At 49.7% G+C, this 18,657-nt stretch overlaps 1 protein-coding gene across 3 annotated transcripts; it reads left to right on the top strand.

Annotated features, from left to right (window-relative positions):
• Positions 1-63: 63 nt before the first annotated feature.
• LOC111162300 (CLN3, battenin) lies at positions 64-11,747 on the top strand. Of its 3 annotated transcripts, none has more exons than XM_022526624.1 (17): positions 64-634; positions 1,326-1,525; positions 1,713-1,835; positions 1,998-2,076; positions 3,302-3,398; positions 4,718-4,789; positions 5,140-5,219; positions 5,361-5,446; positions 5,956-6,028; positions 6,110-6,253; positions 7,048-7,160; positions 8,470-8,516; positions 8,601-8,669; positions 8,764-8,819; positions 8,949-9,042; positions 11,114-11,254; positions 11,370-11,747. In XM_022526624.1, exons 3-17 carry the CDS (start codon positions 1,790-1,792, stop codon positions 11,487-11,489), a joined length of 1,317 nt encoding a protein of 438 aa, XP_022382332.1. In that variant the 5' UTR covers positions 64-634; positions 1,326-1,525; positions 1,713-1,789; the 3' UTR covers positions 11,490-11,747. The 3 variants fall into 3 exon arrangements, with proteins under 3 accessions (XP_022382332.1, XP_022382333.1, XP_022382334.1); XM_022526625.1 differs by having other exon boundaries at positions 1,656-1,835; XM_022526626.1 differs by having other exon boundaries at positions 1,651-1,835.
• The last annotated feature ends 6,910 nt before the right edge of the window (positions 11,748-18,657 follow it).

Below are 18,657 nucleotides of genomic sequence, written 5' to 3'. Positions count from 1 at the left end.
CCTGGGAGCAGCAGACCTCAGAATTGGGGAGGGGGGAGGAGAGAGGGGGCGTGTGGCAAGAGCAGCTCAAGTGACTCAGGTCTTGTATTCACACCTCAGCCATTTCCTGCTCCCCCCAAGCCACAGCCACTCTGTGAGAGGAAGCTGGGGTTTGTGGTTCCTGTTTTGCCTAGGGACAATGAGTGGGAGTGAAGAGGGGCTGGTAAGAGCTTTGGCTTCTCATTTTAGGGTCATTAATGCTTCCTTAAGGGGAAGAAGGGGCTGGATTGGTGGCTCCAGTGCCCATTCCCTCATGTGCAGTCATTCTTGTGAAACAAAACTTGGCTAAGCTTTGTATTGTGGTTATTTGTGTCTACCTTCCACCCTCCTGTGAGTTCCTTAAAGGCAGAGGCCATGTATGACATGTTGCGGAGTTTGTAGGGTCCCGCATGGGTAGTAGGACCCCATTTTTCACTGGTTGAGTAATCTGGGAAGCAGACCAAAGGGGGCACATTTCAAACAGCAGTCTGAGGACTTGGTGGTGAGAAAGAGCTGGTAGAGGTGAGCACCAGCTGGTGGAAGCCCATAGAAGAGATTAGCAGGGGAAGGACTCAATGAAGAAGATTCAGGATGCTGCTTTACCACCTAGAGGAAGGTAAGAGAATAATCACTTCTTATTTTGAACTATATGAAGCGACTTTGATCTATACCTCTTCCCGCAATCCCCTGCCTGATCCCCACTTTCCAAATTTCCAATTAGACAAACCAGATGAGATCACAGAATCAGAATCTTGGGCCTTAGAATCCTCTGGTTTAAGCATTCTTGATGCAGGCAGGAATTCCACCGCAGCCTGCTGAGCCAAACATGTCTGCCTCTGGTATTCTATTTCCTATTGTTAAAAAGAGTCTGTACCATCAGCTTTAGGTCTAACCTTGTATCATTACCAGCAACTTTCCTTTTTTTGTTTTCTCATGTGTAAAACCAGGGGGTCGATATTTCTGTGATATTCTTTGGTTCTGGGATAATTTGGGGAAAGGGATCTCTTTAATGTTTTGGATATTGCCAATAGACAGAAATTCTCCTGAGAGTTATCTTGATTTTCAGTTCTTGAAGCAGTCTAAGGGCAACAGAGAGGAATAAGAATCCCCTGAAGCTGGCTGTCTTTATTCTCCGCCAGAAACCGGGACTAGAGGAGCCCGGTGGCCATATTTATTTCTGGCAATTGAGGGCCGGGAAAGGAGCTGAAGCAGCTCACTGCCATGACTAGTACTGGCAAGGAAGGCCAAGACATTGCACCCCGCTAGTCTAACGTCATGGCTCTTCTTGCCGATCCTACCCGCTCCAGTTTTAAACCAGCGGTTCCAGGGTTCTCCGAGACTCTCTCTGGCCCCCGCCCCGAGGCCGGGAAAGCCTGAAGCCGAGAGGGAGAAAGGACCCGGAAGTTGGGGGTGACCTCCAAGCACGTGATGAGGGGGCCCGCGGGCGCTGTCACGTGACGCGCCTACCTGCTGTGCCTCGGAGCCGAACTTGCTGCTGCTCTTAAAGGTACAGACCGCGGAGGCCCCTGCTTTAAAGGGGGCGGGGGCAGAGTCTCATGGGTGGGGCAATAGTGGGTGTGCGAGGGCGCGAGATGTACCCCCGGGGTAACGTGGTGGGTCGCCCCACGCTAGTGCAGCGGAGAAGCCGGAGCTGGGACCTGCAGTGGGGCGTTGATCCTTCTCATCTGTCGCAGACCCTCACCCGCCTGGTTGGAGCCAATCCTGGACTCTCGCTGACTTTGAACCCTTCGCGGGACCTGAACTTGATGCCATGGGAGGCTGTGCGGGCTCGCGGAGGCGCCTTTTGGATTCCGAGGGTGCGTATTCCCTCCCACCCTCCTGAGAGTGACAGCCTCTGCCCCGCGACCCACCTGACTTGGGGCTCGGGCGCCGGCTCGGCCCCTGGGAGGACACCTGTGGGGCCTTCGTGCACCTGCGAGTGGGTTGGGGGTCATGCTCTCTTCTTCTCGCCCTCCCAGGGGAGGAGACCGCCCCGGAACCTCGGTCCCCTCTGTTGGACCGTCAGGGCGCCCTTTGGAGGAACGTGATGGGTTTCTGGTGAGTGGCCCGAGGAGTTCAGCAGAAGTAAAAATGGGGTGGGAAGAGTTGGGAAGCAACAGGAGGAAAAAGGGAAGAAAGAGCTGAGCTGTGAAAAAGGAGCTGAATTCACAAATATTTACTGAAGCCATTGGTTTGCCCTAAGGCAGCGCTTAAACTTCAAGACTTGACTCAATTTACTTCCCACCTTCAGGCTTGGACCTGGTCCTCCTATCAGCTGTAGGACTACTTACTTCATGTTTTCACTCCAAGGAATTCAGACTTTAAATTTGTAAATACGTGTATTTTTTAGAAGAAAACTTTAAATCACTACTCTGGGCAGGAAGCCAGTGTTTTTCCTAATGCACGTTTTAATAAACACATCTACACTTTTTAAAATGCCATCCATCTACCTCCTGAAATCATTCCAGTTTTGAGCCTTGGGAAATCCTTCTAGCGCTAACCTGAACCTTGAGGGCTTAGGTGGTGCACTGGGTTGGACGTGACTTCACATGTGATTCTGAAAGAGTCCCATCACCTCTCTGAGCCTCTCTACTTGACAGCAGCAAAATGGGAAGAAAGGCAGAACCACTTAGTGGGCATGTGAAAAGAGCCCATGAAATCTCTGGCACTGGGCCCAGTTCCTTTCCCATCACTGAGTGCAGCTCTGGGAAATGAGAGTAAGCAAGAAAAGATCCTTCATGGGTCATAAAGGGCTTTGGTAGGATCATCTTTTAATCCCCACAGCAACCTGTGAGATAGTGAGAAGGAAAACCTGTGTCCCCATTTACACATGGGTAGCCCAAGGCCACTCAGGTAGGAAGCAGCATGTGTGGAACCCGAACACAGTCCTTTGGGCTTCAAGCCCCAGGATCTTTCTACTGTTCCACAACACATCAGAGAGCATGGATCAGTGCGTGAGAAACCCCCCAGGAACTGAACCATGATGGGAGCTTGGAGGGAGAGTCATCAAGGTTGACTCTTCTCTTCCTGGGAGAGATGAGATGTGAACCCAAGTCTGTCATCCCAAAGTCTGTATTTCTAGCCCTAACACCGAAATGGAAATGGGGCCTGGTGAGAGAGAAGAACAGGCAAGCTGATGGAAGGCCACAGGAAGGGGTGATTTGGTGCTAGGACTGTGAGTAGATTGTTAAGCCTGGAAGGAGGTTAAGATCTGTTCTTATATGTCAGTTATATCTCAATAAAACTGATGGGGGAAAAAAAAAGTCTATCCTGCTCACTCCAGGCTCCTGGGCCTTTGTAACAACTTCTCTTACGTGGTGATGCTCAGCGCTGCGCATGACATCCTTAGCCATCAGAGGGCATCTGGGAACCAGAGCCATGTAAGTGACCGTCTCTAATGCCACCACCATATTTAGTCCTTATGGGAAGATGGGGGACTCCCCCTAGAGCAGGAACCCCCTTTGAAAAACTAATGGAATGGGGGTGGCCCAGAGGTGGGGCAAGGGGACTGAAGTTCCAGCTTCCCAGACCACAGAGCAAGGAAGGGTTTTTAAGCATCGATTGGTGCCACGTATATAAACTCAGAGGTTGGCTGGGTGGGGCCATGGTCTATGAAAGCGCTTCTTAACCGCAGCGCTGTTAATTTTAGGCTGGAGAATTCTTTGTTGTGGGGCTTTCCTGGACATCGTACAGTGCTTAACAGCACCCCTGTCCTCTACCAGTAACATACCTCCTGTTCAGTAGTTGAGAGAAGAATGTCTCCAGGCATTACCAGATGTTCCCTCGGGGGTATAATCACCTCCAGTTAAGAACCTCTCGTCTATGATGAGCTGGAGGCAGGGGTGGGGGGTGGGGGGTGGGGGGGTGTAAGTGCCAAAGGAGTACAGCCACCCCCTTGCAAGTCCAAGTCCAACAGGAATTTGGTCCAAGATCAGCTTTTCTGGAAAGCCATTTTCCCCCTTGACTTCATAAAATTATTTAAAACGTTGGCATTTACATACTAGCGTGTCTGCCTAAAATAGTTACTTGAAATCCTCAAGTCAGGGGGTGCTCAGGTGGTCCACACGTGAGCCCAGCAGGGAAACAAATGAGACCAGGCTTGGAGCCCCAGGGCTTTGAAAAACGGGACGTCCTCCTAGGGGCCTAAGGGGAGTAGGGTGAAGAGGAAAGGGTCACTACGGGGGTGTGGTTTAAGCCCACCCTCGTGGATCTCTTAAGTGAATCTCTTTTCTCATTCTCAGGAGAGAGGGTTGCATTTCCAGACTGGGCATAGAGAGGCCCACTCCCTGAAACTGATGTGGCAACCACACCCAGGCCTCCATTGGAAGAGGTCCTTATAAATATATTTAGATCAGAGGAAATAAGGTGCTTAGGGAGGATATGGCTCACTCTCCTACCTGTGCCTTGTTCTAGAACGACAGTAAAATTTGGAAGCCTCAATTTTTAAAAAACGAAAGCTCCCGAGTGTGTTACCCAACTGGAGCCCATGTACGGGGCCATCTTAGGCCTTTGGGTCCTTAGTTTGAGCTTTGTGTGTTAAGCTTTCCCGCCCCCATTGTGCACATAGAGAAACTGAGGTCCCAAGAGGCCAGTGTTGACCCAAGGCCATCCCTCAAGTCAGGGCTGAGCTGGCACTGGAGCCAGGCCCTTTTTGTGTCACCTCTTGCCTCCCGGGTGAAAGACCTTCCTCTGTTGCCAGGTGAACCCGGACCCACCCCTCACCCCCCACAATAGCTCCTCTCGATTTGACTGCAACTCCATCTCCACTGCTGTGAGTACCCATCTGGTCCTCCCTGACCCCCGCCCCCTCCCTCAGCACCCAGCTGTGGCTGTCATGATTATTATAATAAAGACATTTCCTGAGCCTTTTCTGTGTGTGGCGTCCATCAGCTCATGTAATCCCCCAGCGGTCCTTAAGCGCTATACCCAGCCTCCATTTTTCAGACGAGGGAACTGAGGCTCTTGACACAAAGCTAAGGAGCCGCAGAGCTGGGACTTGAACCCAGACCTATCTGACCTCAGAGCCTGTGTCTGTAGCAGGTGTCTGTCTTCCCTTGGTCACTTGGTTGGGAAGCTTGTCCCTAGGACCATTGGGGGTCTCATTCCGTTCTTCTGTTCCAGGCAGTGCTCCTGGCAGATATCCTCCCCACCCTCGTCATCAAATTGCTGGCGCCCCTTGGTCTGCACCTGCTGCCCTACAGGTCTGAGAGGGGGTGGCCGGCAAAAGGGCAGGCAGGACCCGAAGAGCGGGGCGGCCGTGAGGGCCCAGGAAGTGGCGGGAGGGTTAGGGCGTTGCAGGCAGAGGCTGACCTCCCTCTTCCCTCCCTACCTCTCGCCCTCAGCCCCCGGGTTCTCGTCAGTGGGATTTGTGCTGCCGGAAGCTTCCTCCTGGTTGCCTTTTCTCATTCAGTGGGGACCAGCCTGTGCGGTGAGTGTGAGGTTTTGTGTCAGGTGGGGAACCCAGAGGAGCCGAAACAGCATTGTGGGGTAGTCTCCCCAACTTCTGAGAGGAAAGGGATTGTTTTTGTAACCCTCAGAAGCCGGCTGGGACTGTCATGAGGAGGAGATGGGAGACGAGGTCATTTTGGAGGGGGGGTGGTTGGGGTCAGGGGTGGGGGGGGCAGAGATAGGAGGAAATGGGTGGAGTACACGGAGCTCGAGATGAGCAGAGTCACCAGGACTCCATGACGGGGGGAGGGTTGGGGGCAGCTGAGGCGTCTAGGATGAGTTCTTGCTACGGTGTCGGTAACTGGGTAGATAGGGGGTCCCATTCCCTGTGAGAGGCATGTGGGGGGGCGGGTAAGTTCTTCAGATCTGAAGCCCCCCTGTCCAGGGGATCTGAGCTGATGCAGAGGAGGTCGTGGCCAGACCCCTCAGGGGATTGGGGGTATGGCGGAGGCCAGGTGTGGCCATTGCCATGCTTGTCCTCCCCCCCAGGTGTGGTCTTGGCTAGCATCTCGTCCGGCCTGGGGGAGGTCACCTTCCTCTCGCTCACTGCCTTCTACCCCAGGTAAGCAGGAGGAGCCGGGAGTGGGGGAGAGGACCCCCTGGTGCAGGCTGGGTCCTTCCTCATCTCTCGTTTTCTTCTCAGGGCTGTGATCTCCTGGTGGTCCTCAGGCACTGGGGGAGCAGGGCTGCTGGGAGCACTGTCCTATCTGGGCCTCACCCAGGCGGGCCTCTCCCCGCAGCACACCCTGCTGTCCATGCTGGGTGTCCCTGCTTTGCTGCTGGCCAGGTAGGCTGCCTGGGCTGGGCGGATGAGGGAGCCAAGGGGAGAACTAGATCAGGCTCCCAATCTCCAGATCCCAGCAGCCTCATAAAGAGGGCATGTGGGTTCCGGACTGGGAGAGGACTGGTTTGAGTTCTGGAGCTGCTGCGTGTTGGCTGTATAGCGTGGGATAGGGTGCCTCACCTCTCCAGCCCTCCTTGCTTCCCTGTGGGGAGACGTGCACATGGCATCCAATATGGAGTGGATCCTGAGATGATTGGCTAGGGTGGGGGGGTGGACTTTCTTTTACTGATTTTGAGGCTATTGGGAAAAAATTTTAACTAGCTGGTCAAACCTGTGATTTCACCGATGATTGCTTGGGACGAGGCCGTGTAGAAATAAAGTGAATCAATTTCAAAGAAAATCATAAGCAAAAAAAAAAGTATATTGGAGGAGTCTAGACATGGCCGAGTGTAGACACGGTCTCTATTGGAAGAGACTGAAATTGGAGAAGTTTGGGCCCAGCACAGAATGAACGGGGAATGATCATTAGAATAACAATGACAAGAAAACGGAGTAGACCTGCTCCGTGTGAGCCGGCAGGCTGAATGGGTAGCGTTCAGGCCCACGGGTAGCAACAACAAGGAGACAAATTTCAGCTCTAAGGAAGGAAGCACCTTTCCGCAGTCGGAACTTTCTGGCACAGGATGGGTGTGGGGCTGACAACGAGTGAGGAAATGAGGGGGGACTCCCCTGGGAGGGAACGGCCCCTCCAGCCCGACAGAGGGCCTTCGGTCTCATCTTCCTCCCACCCGTTCTAGCTATTTCTGTTTGCTCACACCTCCTGAGCCCCAGGACCCTGGAGGGGAAGAGGAGGCAGAGACCTCCGCACGGCAGCCTCTGATAGACAGTGAGGCTCCGGAGTCAAAGCCAGGTAGGAGACCCAGGAGTCCCTCGGAGCCATCGCTCTCTTCTCGGAGGGGCATTAGCCTTTCCTCTCTGTGGTGGATGCGGTCAGGAGGGCAGGTGGACAGCAGTGCTGGTTGTGGTAAGAGCCAGTCGCATTCATCTATTAAAGAGCTACACACTGGGGCACCTGAGTGGCTCAGTCGGTTAAGTGTCTGGTCCTAGATTGCATTTCAGGCCATCCTCTCAGGTTTGTGGGATCGAGCCCTGCCTTGGGCTCCACACTGAGTGTGGAGTCTGCTTGAGATTCTCTCTCTCCCTTTGCCCCTCCCCCCATTCACGTTCTCTTTCTCTCTCTCAAAAATAAATAAATCTTAAAAAAAGAAAAACTGCTCAGTGAGTACTTACCATGTGCTGATTTTTCTTTAAGATTTTATTTATTTATTTGATAGAGAGATCACAAGTAGGCAGAAAGGCAGGCAGAGAGAGAGGGGGAAGCAGGCTCCCCACTGAGCAGAGAGCCCAATGTGGGGCTCGATCCCAGGACCCTGGGATCATGACCTGAGCCAAAGGCAGAGGCTTTAACCCACTGAGCCACCCAGGCACCCCACCATGTGCTGATTGATGAGCCCTGTAGGTACTGGGTGACTGAGATGAGGAAAGGGGGCCCATTCATAAACAAGTAGCTGAATCAGAAAGATGTTATTTTTTAAGCTTTGGTAAGTGCTGGCCGGACAGAAAGCAGGGATTGCTGCTAGGAACTTGGGCGGGGGGATAGAGAAGGGTCCCACCTAGAGGCCATGGTCTGTGAAGGCCTTTTTGAGGAGGGGTCATTGGGCTGAATTTTGAATGACAAGGAGTCAGGTCATAGGCCAGGGGAACAGCATGTGCTAAGATCCTGAGGTGGGAAGGAGCTTGACTGTTCGAGAAGCAGAAGGAAGGGGCCAATGTGTCTGGGTTGGAGATGTATGGCTATCAGACAGTACAAGAGCCATGGAGAGGTCCCACCTGTTAATCCCCCCCCCTTTTTTAAATCGTGGTAAATTTTACCAATTTAACCATTTTGGGGGGCAGAGGGAGAAAAAAAAATCTTAAGCGCAGAGCCCGATGGGGGCTTGATCTCGAGACCCTGAGATCATGATCTGAGTTGAAATCAAGAGTAGGACGCTCAAGGGACTGAACCACCCAGGTGCTCCTTAACCATTTTTGGTTGTACAGTCCAGTGGCATTTAAGTGCATTCACGCTGAGAGTGTGAATGTGGTTGGTCCTTGCCCACCAGCACCCCTCTGCCGAGTCCATGCGCCAGCCTCACCTGCCCTTCCCTCCCTCCCTGCAGACTCCAAGTCAAACCTCTCCCTTCTGGAAAGGTGGACCGTGTTCAAGGTATGGCTGGGTGGCTCTGGCGCCCCCCTGTGGCCGGTGCCCGCCTGCCGGCCTTCCACTTAAAATGTCTTCTGACTCTTCCAGGGCCTGCTGCCATACATCGTTCCCTTGGTGGTGGTTTACTTCGCGGAGTATTTCATCAATCAGGGACTGGTGAGGGAGGGCTGCTGGGGTGGGGGTGGAAGTAGCCATCGAGGCGGGGCCCCGCATGTCTCCAACCACCTGCCCTGTCCGCTCTTTGCTGCAGTTTGAGCTCCTGTTCTTCCGGAACACATCCCTGAGTCACGCTCAGCAGTATCGCTGGTAAGAAGGGTGAGAGGGTGGGTGGCGGGACGGGCGGGGGCCTGAAGGGGAGCCCTTGATGCTAGGGCCTGGGGGTGGCCGCGGCCACCCTGCTGAGGGGCTTCTTCCTCCTCCCTGCCCGCATTGAAGGTACCAGATGCTCTACCAGGCCGGTGTCTTTGTTTCCCGCTCTTCTCTCCGCTGCTGTCGCATCCGTTTCACATGGGTCCTGGCCCTGCTGCAGGTACCGAGCCCGGCCCTCCCTCCATTCCCACCTTGGCTCCCAGCTTCCCAGACCCCAGGCTTCCTTCCCACTTCTCCAGGAAGTGTGTTGCTCGCCGTCAGATTCTGAGCGCAGGGAACAGAAGGCCAGCAGGGCTCTGGCTCTGTGTAAAATGTGTGGCCTTGGTAGCCCGGCAAAACCCGGGCGCAAACCCCAGCTTCCGTTCTCTGTAGCTGTGTGACGACGGGCAGGTCCCTGAACCTGCCTGAGCCGAGATGGCCTCGTCTGTGAACCGGCTGCGGCCAACATCTACTTCTCAGGGTGGTTGTGACACCCAGAGACGGGAAGTGTTTTAATTCCCTGGAAGCACGCACTTAATCCTTATTTCCACGAGCCTTGTGCAGAGGCACAGGCTTTCAAATAATGTTTCTGTGGGTTAAAAAAAAAAAGTACTGTTCTTTTATTCTGGGTGGTTTTACAACAAAATCAACGATGTCACAGCCAACAGGTCATTTACCGCAGGGCTAGTGAGCATATTTAACTCCCTGTGGTGGAAGGAGTACAGTGTTAAGCGAACACACACCGTTCTTGCCATGGTCCAACCAAAGTAGCTTCACAGAACCAGCCTTCAAGGTCACAAGTCTATAGCCCCTGGAAGTTACTATCAAAATTAACCTTCCTTTAGTCCAGGAAAGCCCTTTTCAATAAACTGAGCCCAATTCTAGGATAAAAAGGTAGAAATCAGTATAGTTTGCCCTTGACTATTACGGCAGGACCCCATGACTGTCCTTCAGCTTTCTCCCTTCTTGATCTGAGTGGGGATGCCAGCCCAGGGCCTTGTACCTCGAAGGCCCCGAATCATGTCAACAATTCTGAACTCAGGGGTTCTTCGTTAGACGCCACTGAAATGCATAGCTTAGGATTTTCTATAGAATTAGAGACTTATAATCATTGAATTCCATTACAGAAAGCACCTGGCCACGTGCCTCAGACAGATGCATTAGCGGGGTGTCGCCAGTCCCATTAGCATTGCTGGGATGTGTTCTTTTTTTTTTTTAAGATTTTTTTTTTATCTGATGCAGAGAGAGACCACAAGTAGGCAGAGCAGCAGGCAGAGATAGAGGGGGAAGTAAGCTCCCCGCCAAGCAGAGAGCCCGACGCGGTGCTCGATCCTAGGACCCCGAGACCACGACCCGAGCCGAAGGCAGAGGCCCAACCCACTGAGCCACCCAGGCGCCCCGGGGGTGTGTGCTTTTTAAAGGCAGATCTCTGAGCTCACCTCAGGCTTAATGAATTAGAACCTTCGAGGGCAAGGCCTATGTGGGTCACGTGATTCCCAGTCCTCTGTCTGTGCGGTCAGATATGTGCGCCGCCACGGCTCAAGCCTGGGACACTGGGGTCCTGTGGAGGACTGGGGCACAGAGGGGAGACCTGCTCCCTTGGGTGGGGTCAGAGAGTCCTCCTTAAAGACACGAGAACGCCGTAGCCAGAGTTTCTCAACCTCGGCGCTGTTGATTTGGGGTTGGATCGTTCTTTGTTGTGGGGCTGTCCCGTGCACTGCAGAACTGAGCAGTATCCGTGGCCTCTACCCACTCCCTCCCCACTCACAACAGCCAAGAACATCTTTAGCCATTGCCAAGTGTCCCCTGAGTGGCAAAAATCACTCCCAGTCGAGAACTGCTCGTCGACACCCATAGTCTCAGTCTGGTAAAATGGCGGGGGAGGGGCGGGCCTCTCTTTTCAGGGAACCCTTGGGAGGAGGCATGAGAGCCCAGGAGTGGGAGCGGTCCTGCTTCAATCTGAGCCGTGAACGGTGGTAACCAGGAGATCCCAAGGAGGGAAGGAGAATAGTGTTCCAGGGACGACATGAGCCAAGGCGCGGTTGGGAGAGTGACCTGTGACGTCTAGGGTGCCAGGACAGGATCAGGAGAAGGCCTGCCCCAGATCCCAGGGTCTGGTAGGCCCGTGGGGTGCTGGGATTTGATCTGGGTCTGTCAGCCCTCTCCTCAACATCTCCCAGAACCAGGGGCCACTGGATGGGACCACAGCCTCTGGTCCCAGGCTCAGCCCTCCCCTCCTCCTGCCTCCCCAGTGCCTCAACCTGGCCTTCCTGCTGGTGGACGTGTGGTTGAGCTTCCTGCCCAGCATCTACCTTGTCTTCCTGGTCGTTCTGTATGAGGGGCTTCTCGGAGGTGCCGCCTACGTGAACACCTTCCACCAGATTGCCCTGGAGGTCAGCACGGGCTGGGTCAGGGCTACGGGGACGGCTGGGGGGGTTGCTCTCTGGGGAAGGCCTGGGCCGGGGCGGCTAGGACCAAAGCCTCACCCCTGCTTCCTGCCCTCCGCAGACGAGTGATGAGCACCGGGAATTTGCCATGGCAGCTGCCTGTATCTCTGACACTTTTGGAATCTCCCTGTCGGGGCTCCTGGCCCTGCCCCTGCACGACTTCCTTTGTAAGCTGTCTTGACACTCCGGCTTCTCAGGACATGGGACACACTAATCTGGGCCTGCACTGACAGGCGGGCGAGTCAGACCGCAGGCGCACAGCTCAGAACTCACCCATGAGCCCTGCCCCAGGTTTGCCTGAGCGGCTGGGGTGCAGAGACACGCAGAGGTCCCGTTCTCCTTTGAGCGAGCCGGCAGTGTTCACACTCTCCCAGGCTGGCCTTGGGGACTTTCTTCGTGGTGTTACATCCTCAGAATAAATGCCTATTTTATTAATTGACTCCTGTGCCATTTTTCTGCTTGGAAACAAAATGTTCTTTTGTTATATGAGTAATACAAACCCGCTTTGAAATATATGCAGGAGAGTATAAAAAAGCATTTCAGCAGATTTCTGCCCGGTCTTTGAGGCTTTACTTATTCATTCACTCATTCATTCATTTCATTCATTCACTGTATGATGCAATCTGCATATATTTTCCCCAAATGTAAGTTTGCAAACATAGAGGTTGAAAGAATTCCTAATATAAGCACAAGTGTAGGCACCCCCTGGGTTCTGTGGGGAACATTCAGCTCCCCGCAGTTACTTTATGACATGTAACACTCCATCCAAATGAGTCTCTGATTTTCATAATGTATTTCAAAGTAGGAAGTGGAGTTTAAGATTTTTTAAAAAAGATTTTATTTATTTGACAGACAGAGATCACAAGTAGGCAGAGAGGCAGGCAGAGGGGTGGGGAAGGAAGCAGGCTCCTTGCCGAGCAGAGAGCCTGACGTGGGGCTTGATCCCAGGACCCCGGGACCATGACCTGAGCCGAAGGCAGAGGCTTTAACCCACTGAGCCACCCAGGTGCCCCTTCTTCTTTAAGATTTTATTTTATTTTTTAAAAGATCTTATTTATTTGACAGAGAGCACAAGCAGGAGGAGCAGCCGAGGGAGAGGGAGAAGCAGACTCCCCGCTGAGCAGGGAGCCCCAGGCCAGGCTTGATCCCAGGATCCCGGGATCGTGACCAGAGCCGAAGGCAGATGCCTAACAGACCGAGCCACCCAGGTGCTTCTCATTGAACAACTTTGAATATAAATCTTTTTTTTTTTTTCCCCTAAGATTCCATTTATCTATTTAACAGAGAGAGAGAGATCACAAGTAGGCAGAGAGGCAGGCAGAGAGAAAGGGGGAAGCAGGCTCCCCACCGAGCAGAGAGCCTGATGCGGGGCTCGATCCTAGGACCCTGGGATCATGACCTGAGCCGAAGGCAGAGGCTTAACTCACTGAGCCACCCTTGAATATAAATCTTTTAAGGGACCCTTGGAATAATGGGTTTGAAATGCTAGTTACCTATTTTTTTCCTACGAAACATTAAAATAAAAGCAGACAGTCCCTGGCTTACGATGGTTTGACTTAGATTTTTCAACTTTACCGTGGTGTGAAAGCAAGGGCCTATTGAGCAGAAACTGTACTTCGAGTTTTGAATTTTGATCTTTTCCCGGTTGGCGATATGTGCTATCCTCACTTGTGACGCTAGGCAGGGGCAGCCGACCACAGCTCCCAGCAAGCCCTGCCAGTGTGAGAGTCAACAACGGACACACAACCCTTCCCTAGCCATACAAGTTTGCCACTTTCGGTTCAGTATTCAATCAATTACATGAGATACTCCACAGTCTTGTAAAATAGACTCTATTGTAAAATTTATTTATTGTAAAATAAATCTCTGACTTTGCCCAACTGCAGGTGAATGTTAAGTGTTCTGAGCACATTGAAGGTAAGCTAAGCTAAGCAATGACATTCAGTAGGTTAGAAGTATTACATGCATTTGCGACTTTAGATAGTTTCAACTTACGATGGATTTATCTGGACATAAACCTTTCGTAAGTTGGGGGAGATCAGTACATAACCTTTGGAGCTCGAAGTGAGCATCCTTGTACTCTCTGAGACTATCCTATTCCATCCCATCCCTACCAGTGATGTTTGTAGCCCACGCTCAAGGAAATGCTGACATGGTGGTTAATAGCATGGGCTTTGCAGGCAGAGAAGCCTGGCCTTCAGGTCCCAGCTCTGCCATTCATGAATTCAGGATCTCGGGCAATTATCTTCACTTCTCTGCACCTCAGTTTGCTGGTCGGTCAAATGGAGGTAACAGTAGTACCAACAGCTCACAAGGTGGTTGTGAAAACTACATGAGCTCTTGGGTAGGCATGGTCAGCCTCCAGTACATGTTAGCTTTGTCCATGCTATGGCTGGAGGGAGTCCTGCCTTTCTTTTTATACTGCATTATGCCAATGGTTCTCAAACTTGAGTGTGCTCCAGAGATCTTGTGAAAATACAGATTTCTGGGCCCAGGTTTCTGGGCTCTGATTGAGGAAGTATGGGGTGGGGACCAAGATTATGCTTTCCTATCATACACCCAGGTGATGCTGCTAGTGTTACTAGCATCGGACTCTCTGCTCAGCGGAAAGCCTGCTTCCTTCCTCTCTCTCTCTCTCTGCCTACTTGTGATCTCTCTCTCTCTCTCTCTCTCTCTCTGTCAAATAATTAATTAAATATTTAAAAACAAAACAACAAAATTAATCAATTTAAAAATTAAAAAAAAAAGAAAATCAGCTGTTGAAAATCACTTGACTACAAATGTGTGGATTTATTTCTGGACTCTTAAGTCAGCTCCATTGATCTAAATGTTAATTCTTCTTTTAAGATTTTTTTTTTTAATTTGACAGACAGAAATCACAAGTAGGCAGAGAGGCAGGTAGAGACTGAGTGGGGGGGAAGCAGGCTCCCCACCGAGCAGAGAGCCTGATGTGGGGCTCGATCCTAGGACTGAGCTGAAGGCAGAGGCTTTAACCCACTGAGCCACCCAGGCACCCCCTACATGTTAATTCTTATGCTAGTACAACACCGTCTTAATTACTGTGGTTTTGTAGTGAGTTTTTGAAATTGAGAAGTGTGAATCCTCTTTGTTCTTCTTCAAGAATGTTTTATGAATTTTAGGGTGAACTTGTCAATTTTTCTACACAGAGGCCAGTCGTAATTTTGATAGAGATTGCATTGAACCTATAGATCAGTTTCGGAAGTATTGCCAACTTAACAACATTATCTCTTTTGATCCATGAACATTGGATACCTTTCCTCTTATTTAGATCTTTATTTTCTTTCAAGAATGTTTCCTAGTTTCATAGTATACATTTTTCACTTTTTGTGTTAAATTTATTTCTAAACATTTTGGGTTTTTTTGGTGCTTTCGTAAGTGGAATTGTTTTCTTTTGTTTTTTAGAGAGGGGGTAGGGGCAGAGGGAGAAGGAGAAAGAGAATCTTAAGCTGGCTCCATGTCCAATGCGGAACCTGATGTGGGGCTCGATCTCACGATCGTAAGATCATGACTTGAGCCAAAATCAAGAGTCTTACACTTAACTGACTAAGCAGTCCAGGCACCCCAGTGGAATTGTTTTCTTAATTTCCTCTTGGGATTGGTCTTTATAAATGTATAAAAATACAATTGCTTTTCGTCTATGGATGTTTTACTCTACAACCTTGCCAAACTCATTATTATTTCTGATAAGTTTTTCATAAATTCCATAGGATTTTCTATACACAAGGTCTGTCCTCTGCAAACTTATCTAATCTAGATGTCTTTTATTTAACTTTTGCTGGAATTGCTTGGCTAGAAACTCTAGTACAACCCTGAATAGAAGTTGTGAGAGTAAACTTCCTTGTCTTGTTCCTGATTTTAGGGGAAAAGCTTTCAATCTTTCATCATTAAGTATGATGTTAGCTGTGGATTTTTTGTAGATGTCCTATATATCATATTGAGGAAGTTCCCTTCTGTTCCTAGTTTGTAGTGCGTTTTTATCGTCAAGATGTTTTGCATGTTGCTAAATCCTTTTTTTTTTTTTTTGCATATATTGAGATTATCATGTGGTTTTTGTCTTTTACTTTATTGGCATGGTGCCTTACATTAACTCATTTTCATATGTTAACCCAACTTTGCATTCCTCATAAATCTCACTTGGTCATGGTTTGTGTATCACATTTTCTAGTATTTTGCTGAGGATCTTTGTGTCTCTATTCATTAGAGATACTGGTCTGAAGTTTTCTCATGTAACTTTTTGTCTGGTTTTGGTATCAGAGTAATGCTGACCTCATAGAATGAGTCGGGAAGTAGTCCCTCTTCTCTTTTTTGGAAGAGTTTGTGAAGAAATGGTATTAATTCTTTAAGTAGTTGCAGAATTATTAACCAGTGGAACGAACTGGAACTGGGCTTTTCTCTGTGGGTAGTTTTTGGTACATGTGGTTTTTAAGCATTTGAAATGGGGTTAGTATGACTGAGAAACTGGACTTTTAATTTCATTTAATATATGACAAGTTACAGATGACTATTGTTGACATTGGACAGAACAGGTCTTGGACAGTGGTTCTCAATGCGGAGGCACTACCCTCTCTGGTCATTTTGGAAGTTTGTGGGAGTTTGTGGGAGTTTTGAATCTCACTATGAATGAAAGCATCGCCCTTACAGGCTGAGGGCCAATTTCCTACGCCCGAATGGTTTCTCAGAGTCCCCACGAGACATCTAACAATACGTGCCAAGAATCTAGCTTCATTTTACATGTGAACTTGAAATATATCTTGCTTTCTTTTATTTTTTTAAGATTTTATTTATTTGTCAGAGAGAGAGAAGAGAGAGAACACAAGCAGGGGGAGCAGCAGGCAGAGGGAAAAGCAGGCTCCCTGTTGAGCAAGAAGCCTGATGCGGGACTCCATCCCAGGACACTGGGTTCATGACCTAGGCCGAAGGCAGACACTTAACCGACTGAGCCACCCAGGCATCCCTCTCACTTGCTTTTAACATACACTGAATTTTCCAGGAATTCAACTATTATGTACATCGGAAGAAGATTGTGTTTTGTTTTGTTTTGTTTTGTTTGGATCTTAACCAAGAGCTGTTCACTATATTTGGAAAATCCCTTCACTGAAGGCAACACTCATAGTAAAACCCATTGTTTTTTGGCTGCCATTGTAGCTGACTCGTTTACTGTGATTCTAAATACATGTAAAAAGTCTCAAAATATATACACATGTCTCTTTTAAAATATCAAATATAGGGGTGCCTGGGTGGCTCAGTGGGCTAAAGCCTCTGCCTTCGGCTCAGGTCATGATCCCAGGGTGCTGGGATCGAGCCCCACATTGGGCTCTCTGCTCAGCAGGGAGCATGCTCCCTTCTCTCTCTCTCTGCCTGCCTCTCTGCCTACTCATGACCTCTGTCAAGTAAATAAATAAAGTCTTTAAAAAAGAAAAAAAAAAAAAAAGCTTTACTCACAACAGCCCCAGGCTGGGCACCACTCAAATCAACAGGAGAATTAATACACTGTGGCACAGTTACAGGATTGGAGTACCTGGCAATCGTAATTCGTAACAATGTGGATGAATCTCACAGGCTTCTGAAAGAGGTTGCAGAAAAAACAAAAAAAAGACATACATTATAACTCTATGTATGCATCCGAATCTCAAGAACAGGCAAAACTGGGCGCCTGGCTGGCTCAGCGGGTTAAGCGTCTGCCTTCAGCTCAGGTCATAATCCCAGAGTCTGGGATCAAGCCCCAAGTGGGGCTCCTTGCTCAGCGGGAACCCTGCTTCTCATTCTCCCTCTGCCACTTCACCTGCTCGTCCTCTCTTTCTCTTTCTCTCTGTCACATAAATAAATAAAATCTTAAAAAAGAAAAAAAAAAGAATAGGCAAAACTAACAGACGATGGTCCAAGTGAGATCAGTTAGTATACTTTGCCATCTGTATGCTGCCTTTCCTTTCAATAGCAATCAAAATCCAGCAACACATGATTGAACCCATACTTCCTGAAATGCACTGAGGGAAATATTAAGATGTGTAAAGATGGGGCGCCTGGGTGGCTCAGTCGGTTGAGCGGCTGCCTTCGGCTCAGGTCATGATCCTGGACTTCCGGGATCAAGTCCCACATCGGGCTCCCGGCTCCTTGGGGAGTCTGCTTCTCCCTCTGACCTTCTCCTCTCTCATGCTCTCTCATTCATTCTCTCTCAAATAAATAAATAAAATCTTTAAAAAAAAAAAAAGATGTGTAAAGATACTATCCCTGTCTTCAAGGAGCTCAGGGGCTATTTGGGAAAATAAAACACACACAAAGTTAAAAAAAAATGTGCATGTCAGGTTATATTATCTATGAATTTCATAATGCATCTCAAGGTATTTGTTTTAAAAATGGGACACTGCCTCAACCAGAGCTGAGGCCCCCATAACTGGAGTGGAGTGAGGAAGAGAGAGCATGGTACCTAGGATCTAGTCCCAGAGAGGAGTCCTAATTCCGCCCTTCTCCTCCTTACCTCCCCATCCCCCGCCCTGTGCTCGGTCCTCTGCCTCCTCCCAGTCCCCTCCCCTCTAACGATTATAATGTATCACCCTTTGTCCATCTTTAGGAAGTAAAATAGTGTCTCCAGAAGAGTCTTCTGTGGTCTTTGAATTGAAGGATCTGGTTTGGGGACCTCACTGTCTCTAGCTGAGCCACTGCGCACTCATTCAGAGTTATGGTTTTCTCCTCTGTAGAAGGAGATGAGTAGTAGCTGCTTTGCCTGCCTACCTACAAGTTTGTCCTGACTTTCAAATGCCTTTACACATTTGGAGTTGCTGTTGAATGCCAGCAATGACTAACACCTTTCAGCTGGCTGGTTGCGTCATCACAGGCATTCAGAGAGAAGCGATTTGCCAAGGGAGTTGTGACTCCCACGTGCTCCAAAGGCACCAGACTGATCAAAAGCTCCGCCAGGGTGTGCTTCCTGTTCTGGGACCATTAAGGATCCCATCAAAACCTAGGCATTAACAAAATTCACCTATTAAAAACGCCCATGTTATGCTTGGCTCCAGTTAAAAAGCCTCGTTATCCTTACAAAGGAAGAAATTCTCAGGATCCCTTTACTCCACTGCCCTCATTCCCATCCATCCTCATCACAAGACTAAGTTGTTTTAACTCAAAAAATTGTCGGGGTCTAGCTCTGAAACAGCAAAGCTCTGAACAGCTCTGATGGCTATGAAATAAGGTTTAGGTTGGAATACAGGCTAGCCGTGTGATCTTGGGCGAGTCACTTCACCCTGTAGGTGTCAACATCCTCTTCTCTAACGGGCTGTTGTGAAGATTTTAAAGAGGCATTCACTGAGAAAAGTCTGAAGACATGCATTTTA

The sequence above is a fragment of the Enhydra lutris genome, unplaced genomic scaffold (genome assembly GCF_002288905.1).
Source record: "Enhydra lutris kenyoni isolate GAN:26980312 unplaced genomic scaffold, ASM228890v2 scaffoldscaffold90, whole genome shotgun sequence".
Lineage (NCBI taxonomy): Eukaryota > Metazoa > Chordata > Mammalia > Carnivora > Mustelidae > Enhydra > Enhydra lutris.
This window is presented reverse-complemented; position numbering and strand designations above follow the sequence as displayed.